This window comes from Ursus americanus, chromosome 3, assembly GCF_024610735.1.
Source record: "Ursus americanus isolate L20-20 chromosome 3, mUrsAme1.1.p, whole genome shotgun sequence".
In the NCBI taxonomy this organism is placed as follows: domain Eukaryota; kingdom Metazoa; phylum Chordata; class Mammalia; order Carnivora; family Ursidae; genus Ursus; species Ursus americanus.
This window is the reverse complement of record NC_142129.1, coordinates 42,918,732-42,944,027: the sequence shown is the minus strand read 5'-3', so window position 1 is coordinate 42,944,027 and position 25,296 is coordinate 42,918,732. Positions and strand designations below refer to the sequence as shown.

General features: G+C 43.2%; 1 protein-coding gene across 1 annotated transcript; it reads left to right on the top strand.

Annotated features, from left to right (window-relative positions):
- The first annotated feature begins 6,640 nt into the window (after window positions 1-6,640).
- LOC148110374 (uncharacterized) lies at window positions 6,641-14,874 on the top strand. The gene is made up of 2 exons (XM_087860635.1): window positions 6,641-6,790; window positions 12,947-14,874. The coding sequence occupies exons 1-2, from the start codon at window positions 6,646-6,648 to the stop codon at window positions 14,872-14,874; spliced, it is 2,073 nt and encodes a 690-aa protein (XP_087716761.1). The 5' UTR covers window positions 6,641-6,645.
- Window positions 14,875-25,296: the final 10,422 nt, after the last annotated feature.

Sequence of the window (25,296 nt, the reverse complement as noted above, 5' to 3'; positions counted from 1 at the left end):
CTTGCTTTCAGCACTTGCAATTGCAGCCCTGGTCCTGTGACTATTGCATCAGGTAGGAAGGAAAAGGTTGAGGTGATATGGAGAAGAAAGAAAAGTACATAGTTCATATCAGGATTCTCTCTCCTTGGGAAGAATTGCATAGTCATAACAACAACCTCCCTCAGAAGCTCATAGCCAGATCTACCAGAAAAACAAAGGAATCTATCTAGTAGGGACACTCTTTCATCTTGAGTTAAGTACATACTCATGAATGTGTGTAAGCCAGTCCTTCATGGCTACCTTCCTTTATACCCCCTGATTTAGACAACCAATGTTTCAATTGCTTTTTCCAATTCTCTATCAATGTATTACTGAGGAAGGTATCTCTTTGCTATTTTATTATTGATTTATTTACTCTTTGTTTAGTAAGTAAACTCTACGCCCAATGTAGGGCTTGAAGTCAGAACCCCAAGATCAAGGGGTACATGCTCTACTGACGGAGCCAACCAGGTATCCCTCTCTTTGCCCATTTTAGACATTATGGGCTGTAAAGTATTTTCCTTGGTCTGAAGAAATATGATTCAGTGGTCCAAATTTGGTGAAATATCCTCTCTTCAGATTCTCTTAAAGTAATCTGATGTGTTTGCTTCAAATACTGGGAAAGCAAAGTCCAACCCTGATACACTGTCCATTCCTATCAAGACCCATTTGTAGCCCCCTGGGGCTACTGGCATCAGTCTGACTTGCCAGCCACGTTCAAGGCCTTCTCGTTGGGAACCTGACACATATCTATCTGCAGTCTTTGACTCTTGGTTGGCAAACAGACAGTTCCTATTGACATTTCATACCTCAGAGGGTGCAAAGAAATATGTCTATATTCAGCCCATCTCTGTATTGCTGCAGTCCGCTCAACATCCACTCATTGAATCCACCCAGGTGGCCACCACGCAAGCACACAAGGAATCCACATGTCAATTTCACTTTTAGAACTTGGAACCCCCTGGTTTCAATAAGTTCCTGGCTTTGCTCTCCTCCAGTGCACACTACTTTCTTGGTGACCAGAGGTTTTAGAAGTAATTTCTGTTGTCCCAGAATAATTATTCTCTTTGGGGGTGGCTTTGAGGCTATGGATTAAGCTGGGACTAACCAATACTTGAGCTTGGTCCAGCGTCAAGGGCCAATCCAGTACTCTCTTTTATTTTCATTTCGGCTATTACAACTGACAGCAACCAAGATGTTGCATATTTCACATTTTTCTTATCAGTCTGCATTTCCTCATGCATCAAGTGAAACCAACTCCCTGGGAATTAAGTCCATCTCTAAATCCCACTGTTACCTTTTAGTTTAGCAGTACAGCTTCTGCTCCATACCACAGGTGACCATGTGGTCAGTTAGGAATCAAAGATTGTTCATCACTGCCTTTTTATGCATTGTCTTCCTAGTCCATAGGTTTACCTAAAACAAAGGAAGTTCTAGTGAATCTCATCATTTTTAACACCAAATGTATATTTTTGAAACAACAACCAATTCTCTGGCACCAGCTAGGTTCAACTGAATTGGACAATTCAATTCTGACACTACCCAGTTAGTACAGACCCCGTAAGACTGCTCCCACTTTAAATGCCAGCTTCAAAAGGGGTAACCAGGCCACCAAACTTCTGCCCAGCCAACTACCAATTTGGGGATTCCCATCACCTCCTCCTCAGGTTTGCAATTCACTAGAACTCATGTATCTCAGTAAAGAACATTAAACATATTAACCAGTTTACTATAAAGGACACAGCCAAATGGAAGACATGTCTAAGAAAAGGTATGGGGCTTGAGAATGACACAGAGTACCCCGGCCCTCTCGTGGTGCATCATCTTCCCATCACATTAGTATATATACAAATAGCCCATTTTTCTTCATTCCATTTCTCTTGCCTGTTATTAAGAGAGTTGAATTTAGTAGAAAAGGGATACACAAAGCTCTCTCAATCTCCTTGTTCAAGTTTGTTTTGTTTTGTTTGGTTTGTTTTTTCCCACTCCATCTTCAGCAAGCTTCCCTTCTGGGAAGGTGAAGAAGGGAACTTAAAGTTCAAACCCCATCTTTTTTGGTCTTTCTGGTGACCAGCTTCCACCTTGTAGTTACCTAGGGATCTTACCCTTCTCTAGAGAGAGCTATAGGTTTGTGTTGTTTCTTACATATTAATTTGTCAGAATTCAAAGAAAAATTTCAGGTTTTGCATAATTTCTTAAAAACCTACAATTGGTGGGGGTAGAGCTAGTAAGCATATTTTGAATTAAGAAATGTTATGTTTGGGGTGCCTGGGTGGCACAGCGGTTAAGCGTCTGCCTTCGGCTCAGGGCGTGATCCCGGCGTTATGGGATCGAGCCCCACATCAGGCTCCTCCGCTATGAGCCTGCTTCTTCCTCTCCCACTCCCCCTGCATCGCTGTCTCTCTCTCTCACTGGCTGTCTCTATCTCTGTCGAATAAATAAATAAAATCTTAAAAAAAAAAAAAAAGAAATGTTATGTTTAATAATAATGTACAAAAATAATCATATTCCTTTTTGTTGGAAATGAAAGACAGTCCTAGCAGATTGCATGAATTATGCTGGCTTATTTGTTAGCTATAAAAGTTTTTTCTTTTTTCATATTATGGTACTGAAAACAACACACAACTCACTATCCTATTCTTACGTTAACTACTTCTGCATTAGTTTGCTAGAGCTGCCATAATGAATACTACAGACTGAGTGGTTTAAATAACAGTAACTTTATTTTTTCATAGTTCTGGTGTGATCATAGTTTTGGCAGGTTTGGTTTCTTTCTTCTTTCTTACTTTCTTTCTTTCTTTTTTAAGATTTTATTTATTCATTTGAGAGAGACAGACAGACAGAGAGAGCACAAGCAAGGGGAGAGGCAGAGGGAGAAGTAGGCTCCCTGCTGAGCTGGGAGCCCTATGTGGGGCTTGATCTCAGGACCTGGAGATCGTGACCTAAGCCGAAGGCAGATGCTTAACCATCTGAGCCACCCAGGCGCCCCCAGGTTTGTTTTCTTCTATGGCCTCTTCATGACTTGCTGCCTTCACAGCACATCCTCACATTGTCTTTCTGCCTGCAGATGTCTGGGTCTTTAATTTCATTTTCTTATAGGACCATCAGTTATACTGGATAAAGGCCCACCCAAATGATCTCATTTTACCTTAATTACTTCATTAAGTACACTGTCTCTAAATTCAGTCACATTCTGATCTCCTGGGGGTTTGACTTCCACATATGAATTTTAAGAGGACACAATTCAGCCATAACACCTTCTTGGCATCCTCGTATGTTTTTAAATGACCTTTAAAATATTTTAGTTCTATATCACTATTATTTAAATTTTGCATTTGCTTTTAATAATTTATAGGCATAAACTTCTTCTCCCCTCAAAATGCTCAGTTAGGTTGAATCCAGATAATTCTGGCTACTAAAAAAGCAAGCTGACAAGACCTCTATTGTTGAATGTATATACAAACAGTCCATTTTTCTTCAACCATTTCTCTTGCTTATAATGAAAACAGCAGAATCTTGGGGAAAAACTGAAAAAAGAAAATTATATAGGGAAAGAAGAGTAGGAGAGATTAAACTGCACTAAATACCTAATACATTATTTCTAAGGATAATCTGGACACTGAGGTCCCACCAAGAGAAGGTAGAAAGGCCTTCTATTCAGAGGTTTATCAAGGGGTTTATCAAGGATTGTGTACCCTGCCCCCAGACCTAAATATTGTTAAATATTATAGTTCCCCAACTATTTGACAACATAAAGTAGTTATACCTCAAAAACACTGCCAGAAAGCAATTTCAAACCTACAACAACTCCATCTGATTGGCTGGGTTGGAAACTTATTGTCTAGATCACATATTGTCTGTCCACACACATCTAATAGAGCTCACTATGCCAGCTGTGGAGGTTAACGGTACACTGAGATGTTGCTTTCCCCCAAGGATGTGAACAAAAATCATCGTTTGTGCATGTCCTAACAACAACAAAAGTCTTCTGTTGGGATATAAATGTGATAGATACAATGGAGATCGAGATTTAAGAGTGAGCAATATGCTAGTTGTATCTGAAGCCCTGAGAATGGGTGAAAATACAGAGAGGGAAAGTGGAATAAGAGAGAATAAACCTAAGGACCACAACATGGAGAATATGAACATTAAAGAGAGAAAATTTGGGAGAGATGCCAGTAAAAGATTTTAAGGAGGGCAAGCAAGGAGAAGAAGAAGAAGGAGGAGGAGGAGGAGGAGGAGGAGGGGGGGGAGGAGAAGAAGGGCAAGCAGACAGGATGTAGAACCAGTTGTGCTGGTACCTGGGAGGTAAGGTTTAGTGACATGAGGACTGAAGTTTACATGCCATTTAGCAGCAAGTTGTTCATTAGTGTCCTCGGTGAGGGTGGATGAGTGGGCACAATGGTAACAAAACCTAGATTTTCAGTGAATGAAGGAGTGGGAGGGGGGAAAGACTAAGTGTTTATGACCTTTTATGAAGAAACTTAGCTGTGAAGGGAATGATTGGGCTTTATATAAGTAAAGGAAGTAGGAAAATACTGCTTCTTTCATTAACTAAAGCAATGTAACAGTATTTGCCCAATTAACACCGATTCTCCCTTCTTTCTTAGTCACAGCATCCCACTTTATTCCAAGTGACAAGTGACACCCCACTAAAAGAGAAGAGCTCCCAAACGTCCTTTCAGCTGTGGGTAACCAATGAGATAATAATCTGATATTGGATAGGTTTTCTACTATAACTCCTTAAGAACAAGAGTGAACACAGAGAGGAAGTTGCTGTGGGCCCTTTTGCTCTTTTTTTTTTTTTTTTTTTAATCCTTTCCCAGCCCCTCCCCTTGCTTTGTGCTTGGAACAGGCATTCTGGATCATGAGGCAAGTTGAAGAGGGAAGCCGGTGCTAAGGATTTTGAAGTAGAAAGAGAAGAGATTGGGTACTTTGTGATGCCAAGATGCCACCAAACCAGCACTCAGGCAGTCTACCTCCAGAGTTCTTTATGTGAAAGAAAATCTTTATTCTGTTTCACCCATAGCAAATTCTGTCAAACACAATTTCTAACAAATAATGGGGACACCCATTCCAAATTTTCAGTGCTCCCTGCAAGTCTTACTCCTGCTCTCCATTGAAAAAATCAAGGTCATCAGATGCTAAAGCACTGAATCCCTTCAGGACTCCCTTTCCTTCTCACCTCAGTAACTTCTGTCCAAGGCAAGGCATTGCAACCAGGCTTAGCCAACCCTGCCTTGTGCTTCCTCAGAACATCTTCCTAAGATCCCTTCTCTCTCCACTATAAGTAACATCTCCCCGCCTGTCCATTCTGGCCATGATGATACCAAAATCTCCCTCTTTAAAAAACAAAACAAAAAATTCACAATCCTCCTTCCAAGCCCACGACTCCCGTGAACTACTCTCCTACAAGCCTTTCCTTTCTCCCACGTGCAGAAGAAAAGCGGAGTCCGGGTGTGCCCGCCTCTCCCTCAAACTGCCCACCTACCAGCTCACAGACGACTTCCCCAGGCGCTCTGTCCCTCACTCTGCCAACCAATGGCGCCCTAACTGCCAGAGCCTCTGCACCCCTGCTTTGCACTCGCCTCAGCGGGAAGCAGGCTGGAGCGCCCCTCCTTCGAGAATCGCCTCCTCTCAGGCCTGCACTGTCCGGGCTGGCCGCCTCCTTCCTCTCGTCTTCTCCTCGGTCAGCTCCTCTCCCTCAGGGTCAGAGGCCTTCGGCCCGAGGAAGGAAGGACACCAGGAGCTCAGAGGAGGGGACATAAGCTGTCCTAACTGAACACACTCAAATGGAAGGGGCACGGCGGGAGAGCGAGGGGGACAGGGACTGACCCGTCCTCTGGAAGCACCGACACCTGCGTGTCCACGCACTGGAGCTGGCATGGTGCGGAAAACTACTCAGAGCTTCCTCAGGTGCCTTCGGGCGGAGCAGCCTGGCCGAGGACCTCACCCAGAGCGCATGCGCGGGCCATCTGCGGGAGGGCGGCGCCTGCGCCACAGGCAGCACGTGCCCATGTCCACTGAGCATATAAAGCCCGGAACCAGGGCCCCAGGTGCCAGAGACTCTCCAGGTCGTGGACGTTGGTTTGGAGCAGGTGGGTGTGCGGGCTGCGGGTCCCGAGGGAGCGGAGTAGACTGGCTTCTGGGACAGGGAGGGGCGTGTGAGCCGTGGGGTAAGGAGACCCTGGGTTCAGGGGATGGACTCCTCCAGACTGGGGAGGGGGCCGGGTAGGCGCGCCTGCGAGGCGGAGGACCAGTGCCTGCAGGCCCGGGCGCAAGCCGCGCTCCAGTGCAGCACTTGGGCTCAGGCCGTCGCGCTCCAGGCGCCGCGCAGCTTCCCTCTTGGCTTCCCAGGCCTCAGTCTTCCTTTGCTGCTGCTGCTCGGGGAGCTGAGACTTGCTGGGGCAAGATGCGGCCCTACCTGTGGGCAGCACTGCCCAGGTCTTCGATGCAGTGCAGCCTTGTGTCCCCGAACCCAGCGAGCGGGAAGAAAAGGTGGAACCCTGCCACTCAGGCTTGGGGTTCTGAAAGGGAACTAGGATGATTTCTGCCTTCATGGCAGTATACAGCGCTGAGTGTCACTGTCCTTTCCTAAACATGAACACCTGTTTTTCAGCCTAGAAAATGAACACTTCTTCAGAAAACAACGCACATTTTGAGGGTGGTAACGCCAGACCCTTTTTTTATGTGCACGCCATGGGCCAGCAGCCGTACCCGAGTCCCCGGTACCAGAATCCCACCTATAATCCATTCTCTGTTCCTGGGGCAGGTAAGAAATCCAAGTTCAGTGGGGCTAGGGACCCTCCCCCTAAAGCAATGCCTGACAGTTTCTAATACCTTAATCCATGACTTCCCTTTCCTCACCCTGTCCTGACACAAAAGAGATTATGGCAGCACACAGGGCCAGTGTTTGAAGTTCACCTTAATAGGTAAAATTTGAATTCTACCTATATACCAGTTACTCTGCCAAATACTGGAAGTAGGTTCTCTCATTTGACCTCAACAGCCCCATGAACTAGGTACTATTGCTGTATGTGTTTCACAAATGAGGGAACTGCGGATCAGAGCCCCGGACTTGCCCAGAGTTACATAGGAGTCAAACCAAAATTTTATGTTATGAGACCAGTCTGGTGGAGACACCTTAGAGCTCCTAGTCCCTATAATTTTTTCTGCAAGGCCTAAAGATTCTAAAAGCTGTCCTGGTGAGGTCAAGAAAGTACTTTGGGAGAAGAATGATGAGGCTTAAATGTTTGGGAGGTAGACCCCTAGGATTTCATGCATTACAGGGTGAGAGGGGGCTTTAGGCAGGGCAGGAGGATCCATGTGGTGATTCTCCCTTTTCACCTCTAGTACAGATTGCTAAATCTAATCTTTTGCAGCCATCCTGTAGATAAAACATGCTGTGTTCCTTTTGTAACTTGTTTTCCAGGTAGAAAACTAGGTGTGACAAGAAGTGCAGCAGGTGGGAGTGTGGAGGGACAGAGGCAGGGAATCTCAAGTGCTGAGCTCCATAGTGAGCTCATAGCTGGATGCGGGGCTGGATTGCATGACCCTGAGATCATAATCTGAGCCAAAATCAAGAGTCCAATGCCTACCACCTGAGCCACCCAGGAGCCCCTAATGAGAAGAGCTTTTGAGTGGTCATTGCTCCCAGTTGGTAACAGAATCTTTTTTGCTTTTTTTTTTTTTTTAAAGATTTTATTTATTTATTTGACAGAGAGAGACAGCGAGAGAGGGAACACAAGCAAGGGGAGTGTGAGAGGGAGAAGCAGGCTTCCCGCTGAGCAGGCAGCCCGATGTGGCCTCGATCCCAGGACTCTGGGATCATGACCTGAGCCGAAGGCAGACGCTTAACGGCTGAGCCACCCAGGTGCCCCAGAATCTTTTTTGCTCTATTACTGGTTCCATCCTCCCTAACTCTTGGCAGCCACTAATCTTTTTATTGTCTCCATAGCTTTGCTTATTTCTGAAAGTTATATTGGAATCATATAGCATGTACATTTTCCAGATTGGCTTCTTTCACATTATGTGCATTTAAGGTTTCTTCTTGACACTAGATATCCACTCAACTACTGAAGGATATATTGGTTTCTTCCAAGTTTTGGGAAGGGTATGTTGGATTTTGGAAGAAAACAGCAAACCTTCCAAAGTGACTGTATCATTTTGTATTCCCAGCAGCCGTGAACGAGTTGCTGTTGATCCCCCTCTTCACCAGCATTTAGTGTTAGTGTTTAGGACTTTAGCCTTTCTAATGCCCATATAGTGGTATCTTGTAAAATTATTTTATATTTCCATGATGACATGTGGAGTATATTTTCATGTTTATTTGCCATCTGTATATCTTTAAAATGTGTCTTAAGGACTGGCCTATTTTTTATTTATTTATTTGACAGAGACAGCAAGGGGGAACATGAGCAAGGGGAGTGTGAGATGGAGAAGCAAGCTTCCTGCCGAGCAAGGAGTCCGATGCAGGGCTCGATCCCGGGACCCTGGGATCATGACCTGAGCCGAAGGCAGACGCTTAAGGGCTGAGCCATCCAGGCGCCCCTAAGGTCTGGCCTATTAATTGGGGTTTTGTTTTCTTGGTATTAAGAGTTTTTTGGATGTTTTAGGTAACAGTCCTTTATTGGATGTATTTTACAAATATTTCTCCCAGTCTGTAGTTTGTCTTTTCACTTGACAGTGTGTTTTGCCATTTTTTGATTTTAAAGAATTCCAGCTTGGGGTGGTGGGGTGAGGGACTAAAAAAAAAAAAAAAAAAAAAAAAAAAAATCCACCTTGTCAATTCTCACATGGATTGTGGATTGGTATTGTAGCTAAGTCAGCAGTATCCCTAAAGTCATCTGGGTTTTTTTGTGTGTGTGTGTTATCTTCTAGGTCTTACAGTTTCCACGTTTTACAGTGAGGTCTGTGGTCCATTTCGAGTTAATTTTTGTGAAGGGTGTTTGTTGTAAGGTTTGTGTCTAGAATCACTTCTTGCACGTGTATGTCCAGTTGTTCCAGGACAATTTGTTGAGAGGACTATCTTTGCTCATTATATTCTCTTTGCTCCTTTGTCAGACATTGGTTGAGTACATTTATTGGGCCTGTGTGTGAACTCTCTATTCTATCCTGTAGATCTATTTGTAATTTCTCATGTGTTTGGTAGATTTCACCAATGAGCCCTTCTGGGCCTGGTGCTTTCTGTTCTGTAATGTAATCAGTTATTGATTCAATAGATATAGGCCTTAATAGATTAACTTACTAGATACAGTCCCGTGCAAATGTCTGTTACTATTTGTGTGAATCTGGCAGACTTTGCCTTCCAAGGAATTGGTCAATTTTGTCTAGGTTATGGAATCTGGGAACAGAGTTCACAGTACTTCTTTTATCTTTCCTAAGTTAGAGGCCAGATGATTGATTTTTAGATCTTTACAAAGCTGTAAATTAAAAGCACTGCTTTCATGCCATCCAACAAATTTTGACAAATTGTATTTTCACTTAGTTGCAAATATTTAGAACTTCTTAGATTTCTTCATTGATTCAGTGTTTCTTAGTAGTGTATTTAGCCTCAAAGTATTTGGGATTTTACAGTGATCTTTGTTTTCTATATTCACTTGGGTAGGCTAAGTGCAGACACTGTATGATTAGTATACTTTCTAATTTGTAAAAGTGTTTTACAGTCCACAGTACAGTCTGTCTTGGCGCGTGTTCCATGTGGGTGTGAGGAGATGTGTCTTCTGTTGGATGAAGTAGTCTGTGTGGATGTCAGTTATTTCTAGTTGGTTGAGGGTGGTGGTGTGTTTGATTGTCTTTGTTGCCTTTTTTTTTTTTTAAAGATTTTATTTATTCAACAGAGATAGAGACAGCCAGCGAGAGAGGGAACACAAGCAGGGGGAGTGGGAGAGGAAGAAGCAGGCTCATAGCAGAGGAGCCTGATGTGGGGCTTGATCCCATAACGCTGGGATCACGCCCTGAGCCGAAGGCAGACGCTTAACCGCTGTGCCACCCAGGCGCCCCTGTTGCTTTTTTTTTTACCCACTGCATCTGTCTTATTCTGATAGAGGGGTGTTAAAGTCTCCCAGTAGGAATAGTGGATCATCCTATTTCTCCTTGCAGTTCTCTCACTTTTTATCTCCCATGGTTTCTCCCTCTGTTAAGGGCATACACTTTAGGGATTGTTATATTTCAGTGAAGAATTGATGTTTCATGTAATACCACTCTCTATCCCTGATCACGTTCCTTGCTCTGAAGTCTGTTCTGTCTGAAAGAAATAAAACTTGTCCACTTTCTGTTGATCAGTATTAGCATGGTACATCTTTCTCCATGCATTTATTTTTTTATTCCTGTCTTCATATTTATTTATTTATTAAAAATTTATTTATTTAGTTTAGAGGGGGTGAAGGGGCAGAGAGAGAGAGAGAATCTCAAGCAGACTGTGCACTGAGTGGAACCCAACACGGGCTCAATCCCAGTACCCTGAGATCATGACCTGAGCTGAAATCAAAAGTCAGAAGCTTAACCGACTGAGCCACCCAGGTGCTCCTCCTGTCTTCATATTCAAAATGAATTTTTTGTAAACAACTCAGGTTTTGGCTTTTAGTGTATCTTATGATGTTTTCTTGATTGCCACGCATTCTGTACTAGATAAAAGGAAATGCTTTAAACAGGCCTGTAGTAATGTGTTAGTTGTGGAGGTGGGATGGGGATCATGGAATACTTCACCTTCCTTCTCCCATTGGGTAGGGAAGGGTGGTTAGGGTGGGTTTGAGATAAGTATTTGTTTATCTCCCCCACCCTCTGCCGTCAGTTAGGCTCTAGTTAACTAGCTTGTTCTGAGGCCTTGCCAAGAATAGTTTTCCTGGCATATGTCACAATGCCTCCTCATTCCCACTCTCCCTGTGGGAAGCACAGGGATTTTTCTCCTAGATTTACTGTGAGAAACTAGTTGAGCTACTGAAGAAAAAACTCAAAAAAGCAAAGGTTCCCCTTGAAGTTTTTAACTCTCAGATGTGTTGACCCTGAGCCTGCAATTTGTCATTAACAGTTCAGGTTTCCCTACCCTACTACTAGTTGCCATGGAGTTTTTATCTCTTGAATTTGTGTTCCTGTAATTGTGCTTGTCTGCATTCACATATCTCTTCAACTTTTGGGGTAGCCCTGTAACCTGCTGCGAAGGATCTGAGAAGAGTTCCTGATTTTTCTTTTTTTTTTTCAGTTCAGCTTTTTATTTTCTTCGGAGTGACTTCCAAGCTTCTTACACATCCAGAATCTGGTGTCTACCACCTTCTAATGTTAATTACATATGCAGTACATAGTGCTGTGCAAGTGAAGTAGAGGGCTGAATTTCTGCATTAAGTGAGATACAGCATTTATCTTTCTCTGTCCAACTGATTTCTCTTAAGAAAATGCCCTCAAGGTCCATCCGTTGTTACAAATGGTGGGATTTTTTTTTTAAAATGTGTTTTTGTTTTTAATCTTTTCCTTCTTTTTTTTCTTCAAGATTTTAGTGGCAGTTGGGAGTATGGAAAGAGGATGTCCCAGAAAAGCGAAGAGTAGTTGCCCTGAGGGGGAACCCACATATGACTAGAGCCTACAGGTTTAGTGGGAGAGTGAGATGATAGAGTGACAAATCAGATAATGAGGGCCTTTTGGCATCCTGAGGAATGTGGTCATTGTTCCTCATTTCCTCACTGGCAATGACAAGCCCTTCAAACACTGTCTCTGGCGGGAGGGATCAGAATTGGGTCAGAAAGATAATTTTAGTAGTAGTGTGGATCACTAACCTATGATGCATCAAGGAGATGGGTCAAGGAAGTGACTAGTGATTATTGAGGTAAAAACGTGGGAGATGACTTAAAGTCCTTTGCATGGTAACAGAAGGGGAAAGGCATTACAAAGAGTGGAAAGAGATTTTGCTGATTAGTGAGGGGAAAAAACCCCCAACTCTAATGCTTATGTTTTTGTAGCGAGTGACTGATAGGGTCCTGGGGTGGATTTTAGTTACAGGGACCGGCTAGTAAGGTATTTTGTTCCACCGTGTGATACAGTGCAACATGTGTGGTGGAAAGGTATCTGTCTCTGTAGTTACAGGAACTTCATTCTGTTGACTTCTAACCTCTGTAGACAATGTTGAACTCCAACCTGAGACTTGTTTGCTTCCTTTCAATAAAGGAAGAAATCCGAGAGCTTGTATGTATAAATACATTAGGCCAGGTCCAAGAGGCGTTTTGGTGTAGTCCAACAGTGAAATTGAGTTCATAAGATCAGCCTCACCACATTGAGTAAATTGCCAACGGAATGCTGATCGGTATAACTATTGCTTTTATTATATACTTGGAAGTTTTATCTTTGTCAGTTATATAAATCTGTCTTGTGAAATCAAATGCCTTTCCCCACATGAATTTGTATGACAGAAATGGGTCTGGCATTATTGGCACCATTGCCCTATTTACTTCTGAAGACTGGAAAACAGGGGAAGATGTGTCTCTGAATGAATAGTGCTGAATAAACAGGTTTAGAAAGGCTCCTCATACAAAGAACTTTTGTATTCATTGCTCTAGAAGAGCTGACACAATTATTCTTTCCTCAGCCACAACGATCCTGAATTATGCTTAGTGGGTGCTAGGTCTCGCTGAAAGAGTCACTACTAAGTAGGGGTGATTCATAATACGCTGACTCTCTGATGGCCTGGCAACCAAGCAATGAGAACAGATGCCTGCTCTAGTGGTGAAGGAGGGTTCTGGAGGCCCCGTGGTTCTGATCACTGCCCTTTCCCTTGTCGAATCCTGAGGACATCCAGGGAGAAGTGGGGGCCAGTAGCTACCAACTGGCGTGGAAGAAACTGCATATTCTACCAATTGGTGTAGCCGCATGGCTGCCTACTGGCTGAATGTTGTGACTGGCTGCGGAGACAGAGTGGCTAACTACTGCGTTCTCTTCCTAGGTTTCAGAAATGGAAGTCTGTATTTTCCATATTCAGTGGTACTCGGTGAGTCTCCTGGCTTCCTCATCCCTCAGTCCCCGTTGCCCACTGCACTTAACCGGAGACCTATGTTTTGTAACACAGCACAGTTCCGGCAGTGTAGTGGCTATGGAAAGACAATGAAAACGAAAGAGACTCAGACTGAACCTCATCAGGCTGAAAACAGGACCCGGAAACAAGACACCCACTCAGAAGGTGATATGGTGACCAGTATCCCGATTTCTCATATTGACACAGAAACTGACAACATTCCTGAAGCAACAGATGGGGTTTTGTCTTCTGTTGCCCAGAAGCAGCAGCTACATGGTGAGAGCCCTGCTCCTAACACCCTGTATAGAACATCACCTCAAGTCAACTTTGCATCTGAGGAAGGGAAGATGAGGCTAGAACAGAGCAAAGGATCCCCTGTAACACAGTTCTGGAAGACTTTGAAGGAAACTATCCGTTTGTACGACCTAGCTTACGGTAAAGCCATGCCAGACATCATGGTGCAGCACGGTGGGATTTCACAGAGCTCCCCTGAGAGTGGAAGTGTGCTTCATAACTGTCAGGAAGGTGCAGACGGCATTACGTGTAAAGATGAAGAAAGCACCATCTGGTCGGAGCAGTGTCATGATGTAAGACGTAAGGAGGAGGTAAAGTCAGGCTCCATCATGGACATGAACTTGGGTAAAGAAAAAGGCTATGCAGCTGGTCCCCAATTCGTGTCCTCTCCAGATGAAGCGAAAGACAGAGATGACATCCAGGAAACCCTGAACTCCAGTCTGTGCCAGTCTTCTGGAGATGGCAATAAGCTCCAGCAGGAAAGGCCAGTCTATTCCAGAAATAAAGCCGTGCAGAACCTGAGCCTACAGTCCAAATCCCGGAGTCCCATTAGCTTTGGGGAAAGCATGCCAGACAATGGTAGTGGGGGCCGTGGCCTCCCTGTGAAAGTGGACAAAGGTGAAGTGGTAGAGAGCAACAGCTACCCTGAGAATTATGTCCCTCCCCCTAGCCCCCTGGCCCAGGTTGAAGGCATCCAGTGTGATATGAGCCGATGGCTGGATGCAGAGCATGAGAAATCACCTGAGTCCTCACCGCAAAGCAGAAGGGCAGCAGAAGAAGAGGCGGTCAGGTGTGGGGAAATGGATGAGGTGGTAGAGAGGGACAGCTATTCAAAGTATGTTCCTAGCCCTGCCTGCTTGGCCCAGATGAACAGCAGGGGCGTGGATGAAGGGATTCAATGTGATGGGAGCTGGTGGCAGGATGCAGAGCTGGAGAAATCCCCTGAGCAAATGCCTTCCAAAGATGAAGAGTCCTCACCAGACTGCAAAACTAAGGGATCGCGGAGAAAGACCATCAGGAGCGGGAAACGGAGCACAGATGAAGAAATGACCATGAATGAGGAGATTGAGGAGGAGGATCGTGAGAACTTCAAAAAGTATGCAAAGAGTAAAAAAACCGTGAAAGGCAGGAAGCAGAAATCCCTGAGCAACTTCTCAAGTGGGAACACAGTCTTCTTATTGAAGAAAACTGCTGTCTTGAACACTGTACTTCCCAAGGATTCAGAAGACTGTGAGTTGGAAGAGGAAGCTGAAGGTGAAATGTATGAGATAGAATGCCTCTTTGAAGAAGTTAGTCCGCTGGGCCCTGTGACATCTTCCAAAGGAAGGATTTATCGCAAGGCTGGCAGGATCATCAGGATGCCACCTGAGTGCTCTCTCTCTCCCCAGCTTATCATGTGGCCCACCAGAAATAAGTGTAGGGTAAAGCCTGGAGAATACAAGAGCATCCCTACGGTATGCAACGTGACAGGACAGGATGGCAGGTTCCGAGGGGAACGTACCATGGCCAAGCAGGAGGGACTGGAGTCCAAGACAGCCTCCCACAAGCCGTGGCAATGTAAGTGACTAATGGGCTCATCCTCTTTGGTTGTCTGTGGTGATTCCATACTGGGTCCTGGATGCACAGGCAGCCCTAGATCAACAGTATTTCTCCATTTTGAAAGTATGTTCTTAAACAACCGTAGGTGCCCATGTTTGTAGGATTGGCAGAGATCCCAGGTTTGAGTTCCTGCATTCCAGGAAATTGTGATGTAATTTGAAACAGAGCTGTAGGAGATGATGGAGAGCTAGGTGGTGGTAAAGGACAGGGGAGTGGAGAGAGAAACGAGTCATGGACATAGATCTAGGTGGAGTTGCTGAGAAAGGGCAGTCCATGTGGAGGTGGTGAATTTTGCTACAAATTTGGGGGCTGTGGTGTGGAGTGAGAATGGAGACAGTAGCATGAGCTCCGGTGGGCAGCCAGGGCAGGTCAAGTGTGTTTCAGGGATTGAGGCTGAGATCAGCCAGCCAGAGGGGAGACCTGTGATGAGTTGGGCAAGTGGGTTGGGCAGAATGGGCTAAAATAGTAGAAATTTTCCTTTGTTAGCTTTTTGTCCTGTAGGCGATAAGGAGGTGCCAAAAGCAAACTGAAAGAGAAAGGACAGGAAGAAATGTGCTCTGAAGGCATCTTCAGCTGGCAGTACAGTGTAGGAGAAATTTGAAGTGTGTCTGTGTGGCTGAAAACCCAGTATAAAGTCAGTTTAAATGAACATTGGATATAAAGTGATGAGGGTCCTAACTCACATGGGGGTAAAAGATACACATCTCAGAGAATCCATTAACAAAATAGATTCTTTTTGTTTTTGTTTTTAAAGATTGTATTTATTTATTTGAGAGAGAGTGAAAGAGAAAGCATGGGGGGAGGGTCAGAGGAAGAAGCAGACTCCCTGCTGAGCAGAGAGCCAGATGTGGGACTTGATCCTGGGTCTCCGGGATCATGAGCTGAGGTGAAGGCAGATGCTTAACGGACTGAGCCAGCCAGGTGCCCAACAAAATTGATTCTTTAAGAAAAAAAGGCTGGGGTTTGAACTTGTACCCTGAGAAAATGATAACATCCATGGAAAAGTAAACTTGGGAAGGGAAGTTGTTTTGCTTTACTATGTGGTTGTCGATAGGAGGACTGGACAAGCAGGTCATGCACACCTGGTTGAAGCTTGAGTTTAGACCACACTGTATTTAGGGAGGATGCTCAAGTGAGTGGGATGGGCCTAAAGTGGAGCCTGGGGGATGAATATATCTGGGGTGCAAAAATGAAATGAAGCAGGTAAGTGACGAGTGGGATGCATAAGGGCCCCCGGGAGAAATTTAATTAAGTTCCAGTCTTAGTGTCTAAACCAAAATACTGTCCATCTTACTTTTAGTCTTCTCAGAGTCTCATTTGCCTCTGCTGTCATTTCTCATCAGTGTGTAGGAGTCAGTTTTTTCCATCCTATCACAGCCCTTGAAGAAGATAACTTTGATGTACTCTTGGTTACATGGTTTAAAGATTGTAATTTTCAGGCTGAATTGTCTAGATTGTGTCTATTATTGTTTTTTTCAAATGATTTTTTTTTTCTGGACTGTAGAATCATACAGAATAGTAACTTGAACGAGAGATTTTTCTTGACTTTTTTTTTTTTTTAAAGATTTTTAAAAAAATTTTTGTTTTCCCTTTTGTTTTTAAGCAACTTGGGTGATTTAATGTATAAGTCCCTTCTTCCCTCAGGTAAGTGTGAGAGATGGGAAACTGAGTTACCTTACAAAGTTTCAAACAGATTTGAGGCAGATGCTCTGTACCTGTAGGCTGGTATCTTTCCTGTGTTCAATTTGGATGTCTCATGATTGGCTTTTAGGGCTTTGCTTGGGTTTTCCTATTCAGTGTGTATTCTGCCCTCCCAAACTAACACTGCTTTTGGGCAGTGAAAAATGGCAGCATTTTTTTTTTTTTTAAGATTTTATTTATTTATTTGACAGAGAGAGAGGGAACACAAGGAAGGGGAGTGGGAGAGGGAGAAGCAGGCTTCCCACCAAGCAGGGAGCCTGATGCGGGGCTTGATCCCAGGACCCTGAGATCATGACCTGAGCCGAAGGCAGATGCTTAAAGGCTGAGCCACCTAGGCGCCCCAATGGCAGCATTCTGACTGGGTAATAGACCTGAGATCTATAGATCCTCACTTACAAGTAGGTTGGAGGCAAAGCCTTTCCGTTCTGTGGAATGTCACTTTTATGCTGGTTCTCCACATTTAATTCCCAGGGCTGTTAATGGTAGTCTGTTATAGGTTATATGAGATTTTGTAAGTTATCCTGGTGGCTACACTTAAAGTGTCCCAGTTTAGAGCTGGGAGAGCTGGGTACTGGAAATTCAGGGTCTCCTTTAAAGGGGCTTAGTAGCATGAGAGGCTCCCCTTCAGACTGAGTTTTGGCGTTGAGTATCCCTGCCACACCTTCAACCCCTAGGCCTGGGGTGTCAGGGAGCAGGTGGTTACTGGCCTTTTAAAGGCCATCCTGCCTTGCAATGGTTATAAAGGAAAGTCTGATAACCAAGGCAGAAATGTCACGACCTTTAACCTCCTAAAAATAGGAACTAACAGTATTAGTAATGATTCTCTGTAGATCTTGAGTCTGTTATACAATCAATTTCAGGAAATGTATTATTCCATTGTTATTTCATTGGAAAGAAATTGCTGAGTTCCAGCTACGTAATAGAAGAGCTAAACAGTACATCATCATGATGGCTTAGAACACAGGATCGTCACTTGATTTGAACTAATAATGCAATTATACCAACAAAAAGAAAATGTGACATTGCAAAGTCTTTGGAATTAAAAGGTATAAAACAGCAAATAAATTCAATTGTATGTTTCTCAAGCATTTTCTTCCCCTCTGGAAATGGCCACATCACTGGTAACAACACCAATAGATTTGGGTCATTCATGAATACTTCTGCCATGTATATTATGGTCTTATAATCTCCAGGGACCTTAAAATATGGGGAAAAGGATGATGGAGTTGAGGATGGAATAAAGAGATGGAGGATTTCCCAAAACAGGAACTACCTTGGGTGTGGTAAGGGTACCTTACTCATTTTGTATAAATGGAAACCAGGCATATAGTAGGTTTACTGATGGATGTATCTGGGGTGGTTTGTTGTAGTGTCTTCTGTAGTTCCATCCATTGTACTCCTTGAAACAAAGGAAACTTTAGGGAAATTTTTTTTAATGCTTTTAAAACCTAAGACCTAGATGGTCAACTTGTAATCAATAGTGTCTCAGTAAATGGTACAGGTTAAATCTGACTAGGTACCAAAAAGATTTATTTATTTATTTATTTATTCTACAGAGATAGAGACAGCCAGCGAGAGAGGGAACACAAGCAGGGGGAGTGGGAGAGGAAGAAGCAGGCCCACAGCGGAGGAGCCTGACATGGGGCTCGATCCCATAACGCCGGGACCACGCCCTGAGCCGAAGGCAGACGCTTAACCGCTGTGCCACCCAGGCGCCCCAGGTACCAAAAAGATTTATATGTGGGTGAAGACTCTCTGTATTTGAAAGAACAAGGCATAGTAGCATTCATGTTGTTGCAGATATGGGATTTTAGTGGTGTGTGACCAACAATGCCTCTCTGGAGGCATATATGAGTATATATGGATGGGACCAGCCAGTGTTGTCTCTGTGGTAAGCTGTGTGAACATGTACTTCCTGTATTTGTAACTCCTTATACTAACCTAATACTTCCCGTAGATGGCATAGTGAAGTGTAAAATGTGATAGCAATGCTGTGGAGGCAAGCAAAAGAGTATTCCAAGGCTGGTTTTACGTAAAGATATATGACTTTGCGTTATTCCCATCTTCGGATTGCTTTAACTCCAGCTCTGGCCTGTATCCCCACCTATGGCTGGATAAGGTTATCTGCTTGTACCCAATATACTGTTTTCACTATCATGACATGACACATGTAGTAGCAGGTGTAGTTGTTGCACCTTTGAACCATGGTGTACATTTTTTGTGCTTTTGATAATTGCTATATTCTCTATGGTATATCCCCATTATGTAGTTTTTGTATTTATTTATTTATTTATTTATTTATTTATTTATTAAAGATTTTATTTCTTTATTTGACAGAGAAAGAGACAGCCAGCGAGAGGGGGAACACAAGCAGGGGGAGTGGGAGAGGAAGAAGCAGGCTCCCAGCGGAGGAGCCCGATGTGGGGCTCGATCCCAGAACGCAGGGATCACGCCCTGAGCCGAAGGCAGACACCTAACGACTGAGCCACCCAGGCGCCCCCCATTATGTAGTTTTTTTTTTTTTTTTAAGATTTTTATTTATTTATTTGACAGAGAGAAACAGCCAGCGAGAGAGGGAACACAAGCAGGGAGAGTGGGAGAGGAAGAAGCAGGCTCCCAGCGGTGGAGCCCGATGTGGGGCTTGATCCCAGAACACAGGGATCACACCCTGAGCCGAAGGCAGACGCCTAACGACTGAGCCACCCAGGCACCCCCCATTATGTAGTTTTTAAAATAACTATTAGAGGTAACAGTTTTCTACACCCAACCCTACCCCACCATGCATGGATTGGGTCATGAGGTCTGCTACATGTTAGAGCCTTTGATCTCACCACAGTGCTCTCTGCATCCCCTCGCTCTATAAAATCTAGGGACTTAAGTCTGGACTTTGTGGAGAATAGCTGTGTGGATGCCTGGATCATTCCCCATCTGATGGTGAGTAACCCTAAATGAAATTGTAAACTGTATGGAGTTTCTTGCTTTGTTTTCTGGTTTCAAAGTATGTTCTCAGTTGGCGGGGTAATTTACTGTCCTTCCTTCATCTAACAGCACATGTGGGGTTGGGCCTGCAGTTTATGAGGGGATGGACACAAGTGGTGCAGTAATGGTATCCACTGGTACTTCCAAATCATGTTCCAACTGGAGAATCTATCCAGTCAGTAAAATTGTGTTGAACACCAATATGTCATTCAGTGTGTTGGAGGCTGAGGATGTAACAGGGAGCATGGTCTTGAGCCCCCAAGACGTTTCCAGATTAGTAGGCAGTCAGGCAAGGAAATAGTCACTTTAGAGTGTGATAGGTGCCTTGGGTATTGGAAGCACACAGGAGGAGCAGCTGAGGGCTTCTGGGAGGGATCAGGCTAGGCTTGTGACTCAGAATTGAGGTGACTGCTGGCACCATCTTTAGAGTAAAAAAATGCTGAAGGTATCTTGTTTGAGAGCTGATAGAATGGTGGAGAGCCCACAGGACATCTAAGTGAATAAGTCTAGGGCTCAGGAAAGTGTTCGAGGCTGTCATCATCAGAGTATTGATACCTTAAGCCATAAGAGTCACTGAGAAAAGAAGAGTGACTAGAAGGTGTAAGCCAGAACTGTGAGAAACATTGATATTTAAAGGACTGAAACCAAGAGTTACACTGGAGGGTAAGCAGGAGCAGCCAATGAGATAGTTAGGTAAGAGCATCTGGTGTCATGAAATCCAGTTGCTAAGGATCTTCTATGAAAAAGTAGTCAACAGTGTCAAATGCTAAAAAAATTAAGAAAGGACTAGAAAGGATTTTTTAGATTTGATAACAATGGCAATACTAGTGGTCCTAGCAAGAGCATTCCAGAGATGTTATGGACTCAATTATGTCCCAAGCTTCATACGTTGAAGTCCTAACACTCAGTGTGACTACATTTGGAGAACAGGACCTATTAGGCAGTAATTAAGGTTAAATGAGACCATGAGACTAGGTCCCTGATTCAAAAGAACTGTTCTTACAAAAGAGCAAGAGATAACAGAATGCTCTGTGTGGGCACAGAGGAAAGGCCAAGTGAGGGCTCAGAATGCAGATGTCTACAAGCAGAAAGAGTCCTCTTACCAGAAATCAATCTACTGGCATGTTGATGTGGAACTTTTAGCCTCCAGAACTGTGAGAAAATACATTTCTGTTGTTTAGGCACCCATTCTGTGGTGTTTTTTTTTTTTTTTTTGGAAGTCCAAGTGTACTATCTAAGAGGTATATCCAAGAGCACGATGGGTAAGGAAAAAAGAAAAGTATGTAAAGAGAGTAAATACAGTTGACCTTTGAATACAGAGGTTGGGGTGCCAACCCCCTGTGCAGTCAAATATCTGCGTATAACTTGACTTCCCGAAACTCTAATAGCCTACTATTGACTGGAAGCCTTAACGGGTAACATAATTGATTAACATGCATTTCATATGTTGTATGTATTATATACTGTATTCTTACAATAAAGGAAGTTAAAGAAAAAGTGTTAAAATCATAAGGAAGAGAAAATACATTTACTCTATTTATTGAAAAAAATCTGCGTATTAGCGGACTCACAGAATTCAAACCCATGCTGTTCAAGGGTCAACTGTATAGATAATTCTTTCAAGAAACTGCTCAAGCAGTGACTCCCAACTGAGGCTGTTTCCATACATTTTATTTATCTTATTATTAAGCCATTTTATTGAGGTATGATTGGTATACAAAAAGCTACACATTGGCATACAACTTGATGAGTTTGGAGATAAGTATATACCTCTGAAAATATTCTCCACAATGTATGCTATAAACCTTCAAATGTTTGTTCCTGCATGCATTCTCTCTGTCTCTTTCCTTCCCCATCCCTCTCTCTCTCTCTCTCTCTCTCTCTCTATATATATATATACCAAACTCTATATATAGAGAACATAAGATCTTCCTTCATAAAATATTAAGTATATGATACAGTATTATTAATTGTTGGCACTATGCTGTCAAGTCAATTTCTAGGACTTATTTATCTTATATAAGTAAAACGTTTTACTCTTTGACTAATACCTTCCTGTTTTCCCCTCACCCTAGCCCCTGGGAACCACCATTCTACCCTCTTGTTTCTATGGATTTGACTATTTTAGATTCATGTGGTATCATGTAGTATTTGTCCTCTGTGTCTGGCTTATTTCAGTGACATAAAGTCCTCCTCTTTCATCCATGTTGTCACAAACTGTAGGATTCTCCTCTTTTATGGCTAAATAATACTACATTGTGTTTACCCATTTATCTGTTTTTGGACATTTTCATTGTCTGCATGTCTTGGCTATTGTGAATCATGCTGCAATGAACATGGGAGTGCAGTACCTCTTCAAGATCCTGATTCTGTTACCTTTGGATATATACTTAGCAGTGGGATTAGTAAAAAAAAAAAAAAAAAAAAAAAAAAAATAATAATTCTATTTTTAAGTTTTTGAGGAATTGCCATACCATTTTTGGTAGCAACTTCACCCATTTACATTGCCACCAACAGTCGCTTGAGGGTCTGATGCTTGGTGTCTGCTCAGGTCATGATCTTGTGACTGGTGGGATTGAGCCCCAAGTCAGGATCCATGCTCGGCGGGGAGTCTGCTTGAAGATTCTCTCTGTCCCTCCCCTGACTCATTCCCCTCGCCCCCAAAATAAATCTTTAAAAAAAAAAACAACAACATAAAACAACCCAAAACAAAATAAAATCCCTGCTATAAAGGAGAGGAAAGAGCTAGACAGATACGGGATCAAGGGAGAATTTTTTTTTTAAAGGAATGAAAGAGACTTGAGGTTATTAGTTGCTCTTGGACAGGAAAATGGACCCCTTTAGACAAGGTAAGAGGTTGTGAAAATTGGTACAGGCTTTCTTGGAGGACAATTTGGTAGTACATGTGAAAATTAAAATATGTAATTCCACTATTAATGAGCTATTTTTTTGAAATACACATGTACCCTAAGATATTTACTCATAGATTTTCATTATAGTGTTTGTGGGAAGGTGAAAGATTTTGGAACCAATTCCAATGTGTGTGTGGGTTTCCCCATACACATCCAAGGAATTCTCAGGACACCAGCAGGGTGTCCTACAAATTAACTTAATTCTTATACTGAATATCTGGAAAGAGTATCAAATTTCACAGGTAAGGTGCTCAGTCCTACAAGATTGCCCCACTCCTCTTCAAATGCCACCCAAAAGCCCAGGTTTTCACCTGTGCTTCTGACAGACTATAGGTTGGAGGTTCCAATGCCCCCTGCTTTGGGTTCAATTAATTTGTTTAGAGCAGCTCAGAGAACACACAGAAACATTTTACTTACTAGATTATTGGTTTATTATAAAAGGACGTAACTCAGAAACAGCCTGATGGAACAGATGCTTAGGGCAAAGTATGTGGGAAGGGTGAGGAGTTTCTATGCCCTGTCCAGGTGTGCCACTCTTTCAGGACTTCCACGTGTTTACCCTCTGGAAGCTCTCCAAACATACTATAGCCTCCATGTTACATGGGCATGATTGATTAGATCATCTCCCATTGGTGATTCATTTAACCTCTGGCCCTTTTACCCTCGCCTGAAATCAGGGGGATGGGACTGAAAATTCCTGATGCTGTACATGGTTGGTACCCCTGGCAGCCAGTCCCCATCCTTAGGTGTTTTCTAAAATTCACCTCATTAACATAAACCCAGTTGTAGTGGATAGGGGTTTGTTGTGAGTAACAAAACACCCATTTTGCCTTTATGGCTCTGAAGTGATTTTAGGAACTGGGGACAGGAGACCAAATATTAAAAAAAAAATGCTCCCATTGCTCTCCTCAGTCATGAAATTCCAAGTGTTTTGGGGAGCTGTGAACCAGAAACTGTGGATAAAAGACCATATGATAAAGACGTATATGAGAAATATATTTTGGTCATGTAAATGACCATGTAGGGGGTCAAGGGCAGGCTGCCCCAAATGGGTCAGTTTGACGTGAATGTTATTCTGAGTTAAAAGCAATCAAAACCCGGCAGATTCAGAAGCTCTTTACCTCCCCCTCAACTGCCTGCCTGTACCAGGAAGAGCACTACTAACAGATTCCTCTTTATCTAAGATACTTATTTGTGTAATAGGGCAACCTTTGTTTTCCAAACATCTCTCTCCTCCTTGCTAACGTCTTGCTCAGTCCCTTACTCCTCTCCTTAGCTCATACAAGCGTCTCATCGCTTCACCGTCTTTGGAATTTCATACGTAGGAAACTATATTTCATTTTCTCTTGTTATTCTGTCTCATGTCAGTTTGATTCTTAGTCCAGCTAGAAGGACCTTGAAGGGCAGGGAACATTCTCCCTCCACAACCACCAAATACGTATTTCTCGTAAATCACCATTCCACAGAAGGAACTGAATTGCACGAAGAAGAATGGTTAAATGGTTAAGTAGCGCATTCCCACCAAGGATTTTGTGGCCATTTAAAGCTTGTAGTACTAAGCAGTAAGACTGCCAAGACATAGTAAGTGAGATGAAGTCATAGAATAGTATTCATAGAGTTACTCAGTTATGTAAAACTAATTTAAAAAACTGGTAATGTATTTTTTGAAAAGATCTTGAAGGCTATATAAAACCATTTTAAGTAGATTTTCCCTTTCACTTTTTACTCTGTAATGGCTCTGAATTGGGAACTTTTTATGATCATGTATTACTTTAAAAATTTTACTGAAACAAAATTTTTTTTAAGAAGGCTCCACATCCAACACGGGGCTTAAGCTCACAACCCTGGGATCAAGAGTCGCATGCTTTACTGACTGAGCCAGCTAGGTGCCCCTACTTTTATAATTTTAAAAGTTTTTTAATGCCTGTGGCAACAGAGCAGTCAAAGGAAGAGTCTGCAGACGGGAGTGCAATGGGATATGAAAGGAGGAAGATCCCTGAGGAAGCAGGAACAGATAATGATAGCCTAAGTAGCAGCAGGAGCAACTAACGTTCATTTAGCAATTTAAATGTTCCAAACTGTGTTCTAGATGTTTAACGACTATTGAGTCACTTAATTCTCGATGATTCTATGAGGTCAATATTATCTGTCAAGGAAATGGCAGCACAGAGAGGTCAGGCAACTTGCACAATCTGATAGCTCACGAATGGTGCAGCTGGTTTTTGGAACCAGGCAGTGAGGATCCAGAGCCAGTGCTCTTCACTGCCCTCCACTGCTGGCTGAGAGTCGGGGTCCAGGGCACAGGTGGAGGCTGGCCCGACAGGAAGAGAAACCTGATTAAACCATTGTGTTAGTTTTCTATTGCTGCATAACAAATTACTACAAACTTAATGGCGTAAAACAAAGATTTATTATCTTACAGTTCTGTAGATCGTAAGTCTGGGCAGGCTTAATTGGGTTTTCTGCTTAGTATCCCACAAAACCCAAATCCAGATGTCAGCAGGGTTGGGCTATCTGGGGGCTCTGGGTAAAGATTCTGCATCCAAGGTCGTTGAGGTTTGCAAAATCAAGTTCCATTTGGCTGTAGGACAGTTTACCGTTTCCTTGCTGGCATTGGTCAGGGGCCTCTAATTCAGGTTTGCTGTAGTAATTAGAGTCTGCTGCATTCCTCACCTTGTAGCTCCTTGTAGCCCTGTCATCTTTAAGTCAGCAATGGCACAAGGACTGTTACATAGGCCTAGAATCTCAGCTCCTACATTGCTCCCAGCCAGAGAAAAACTCTGGCTATTCTGATTT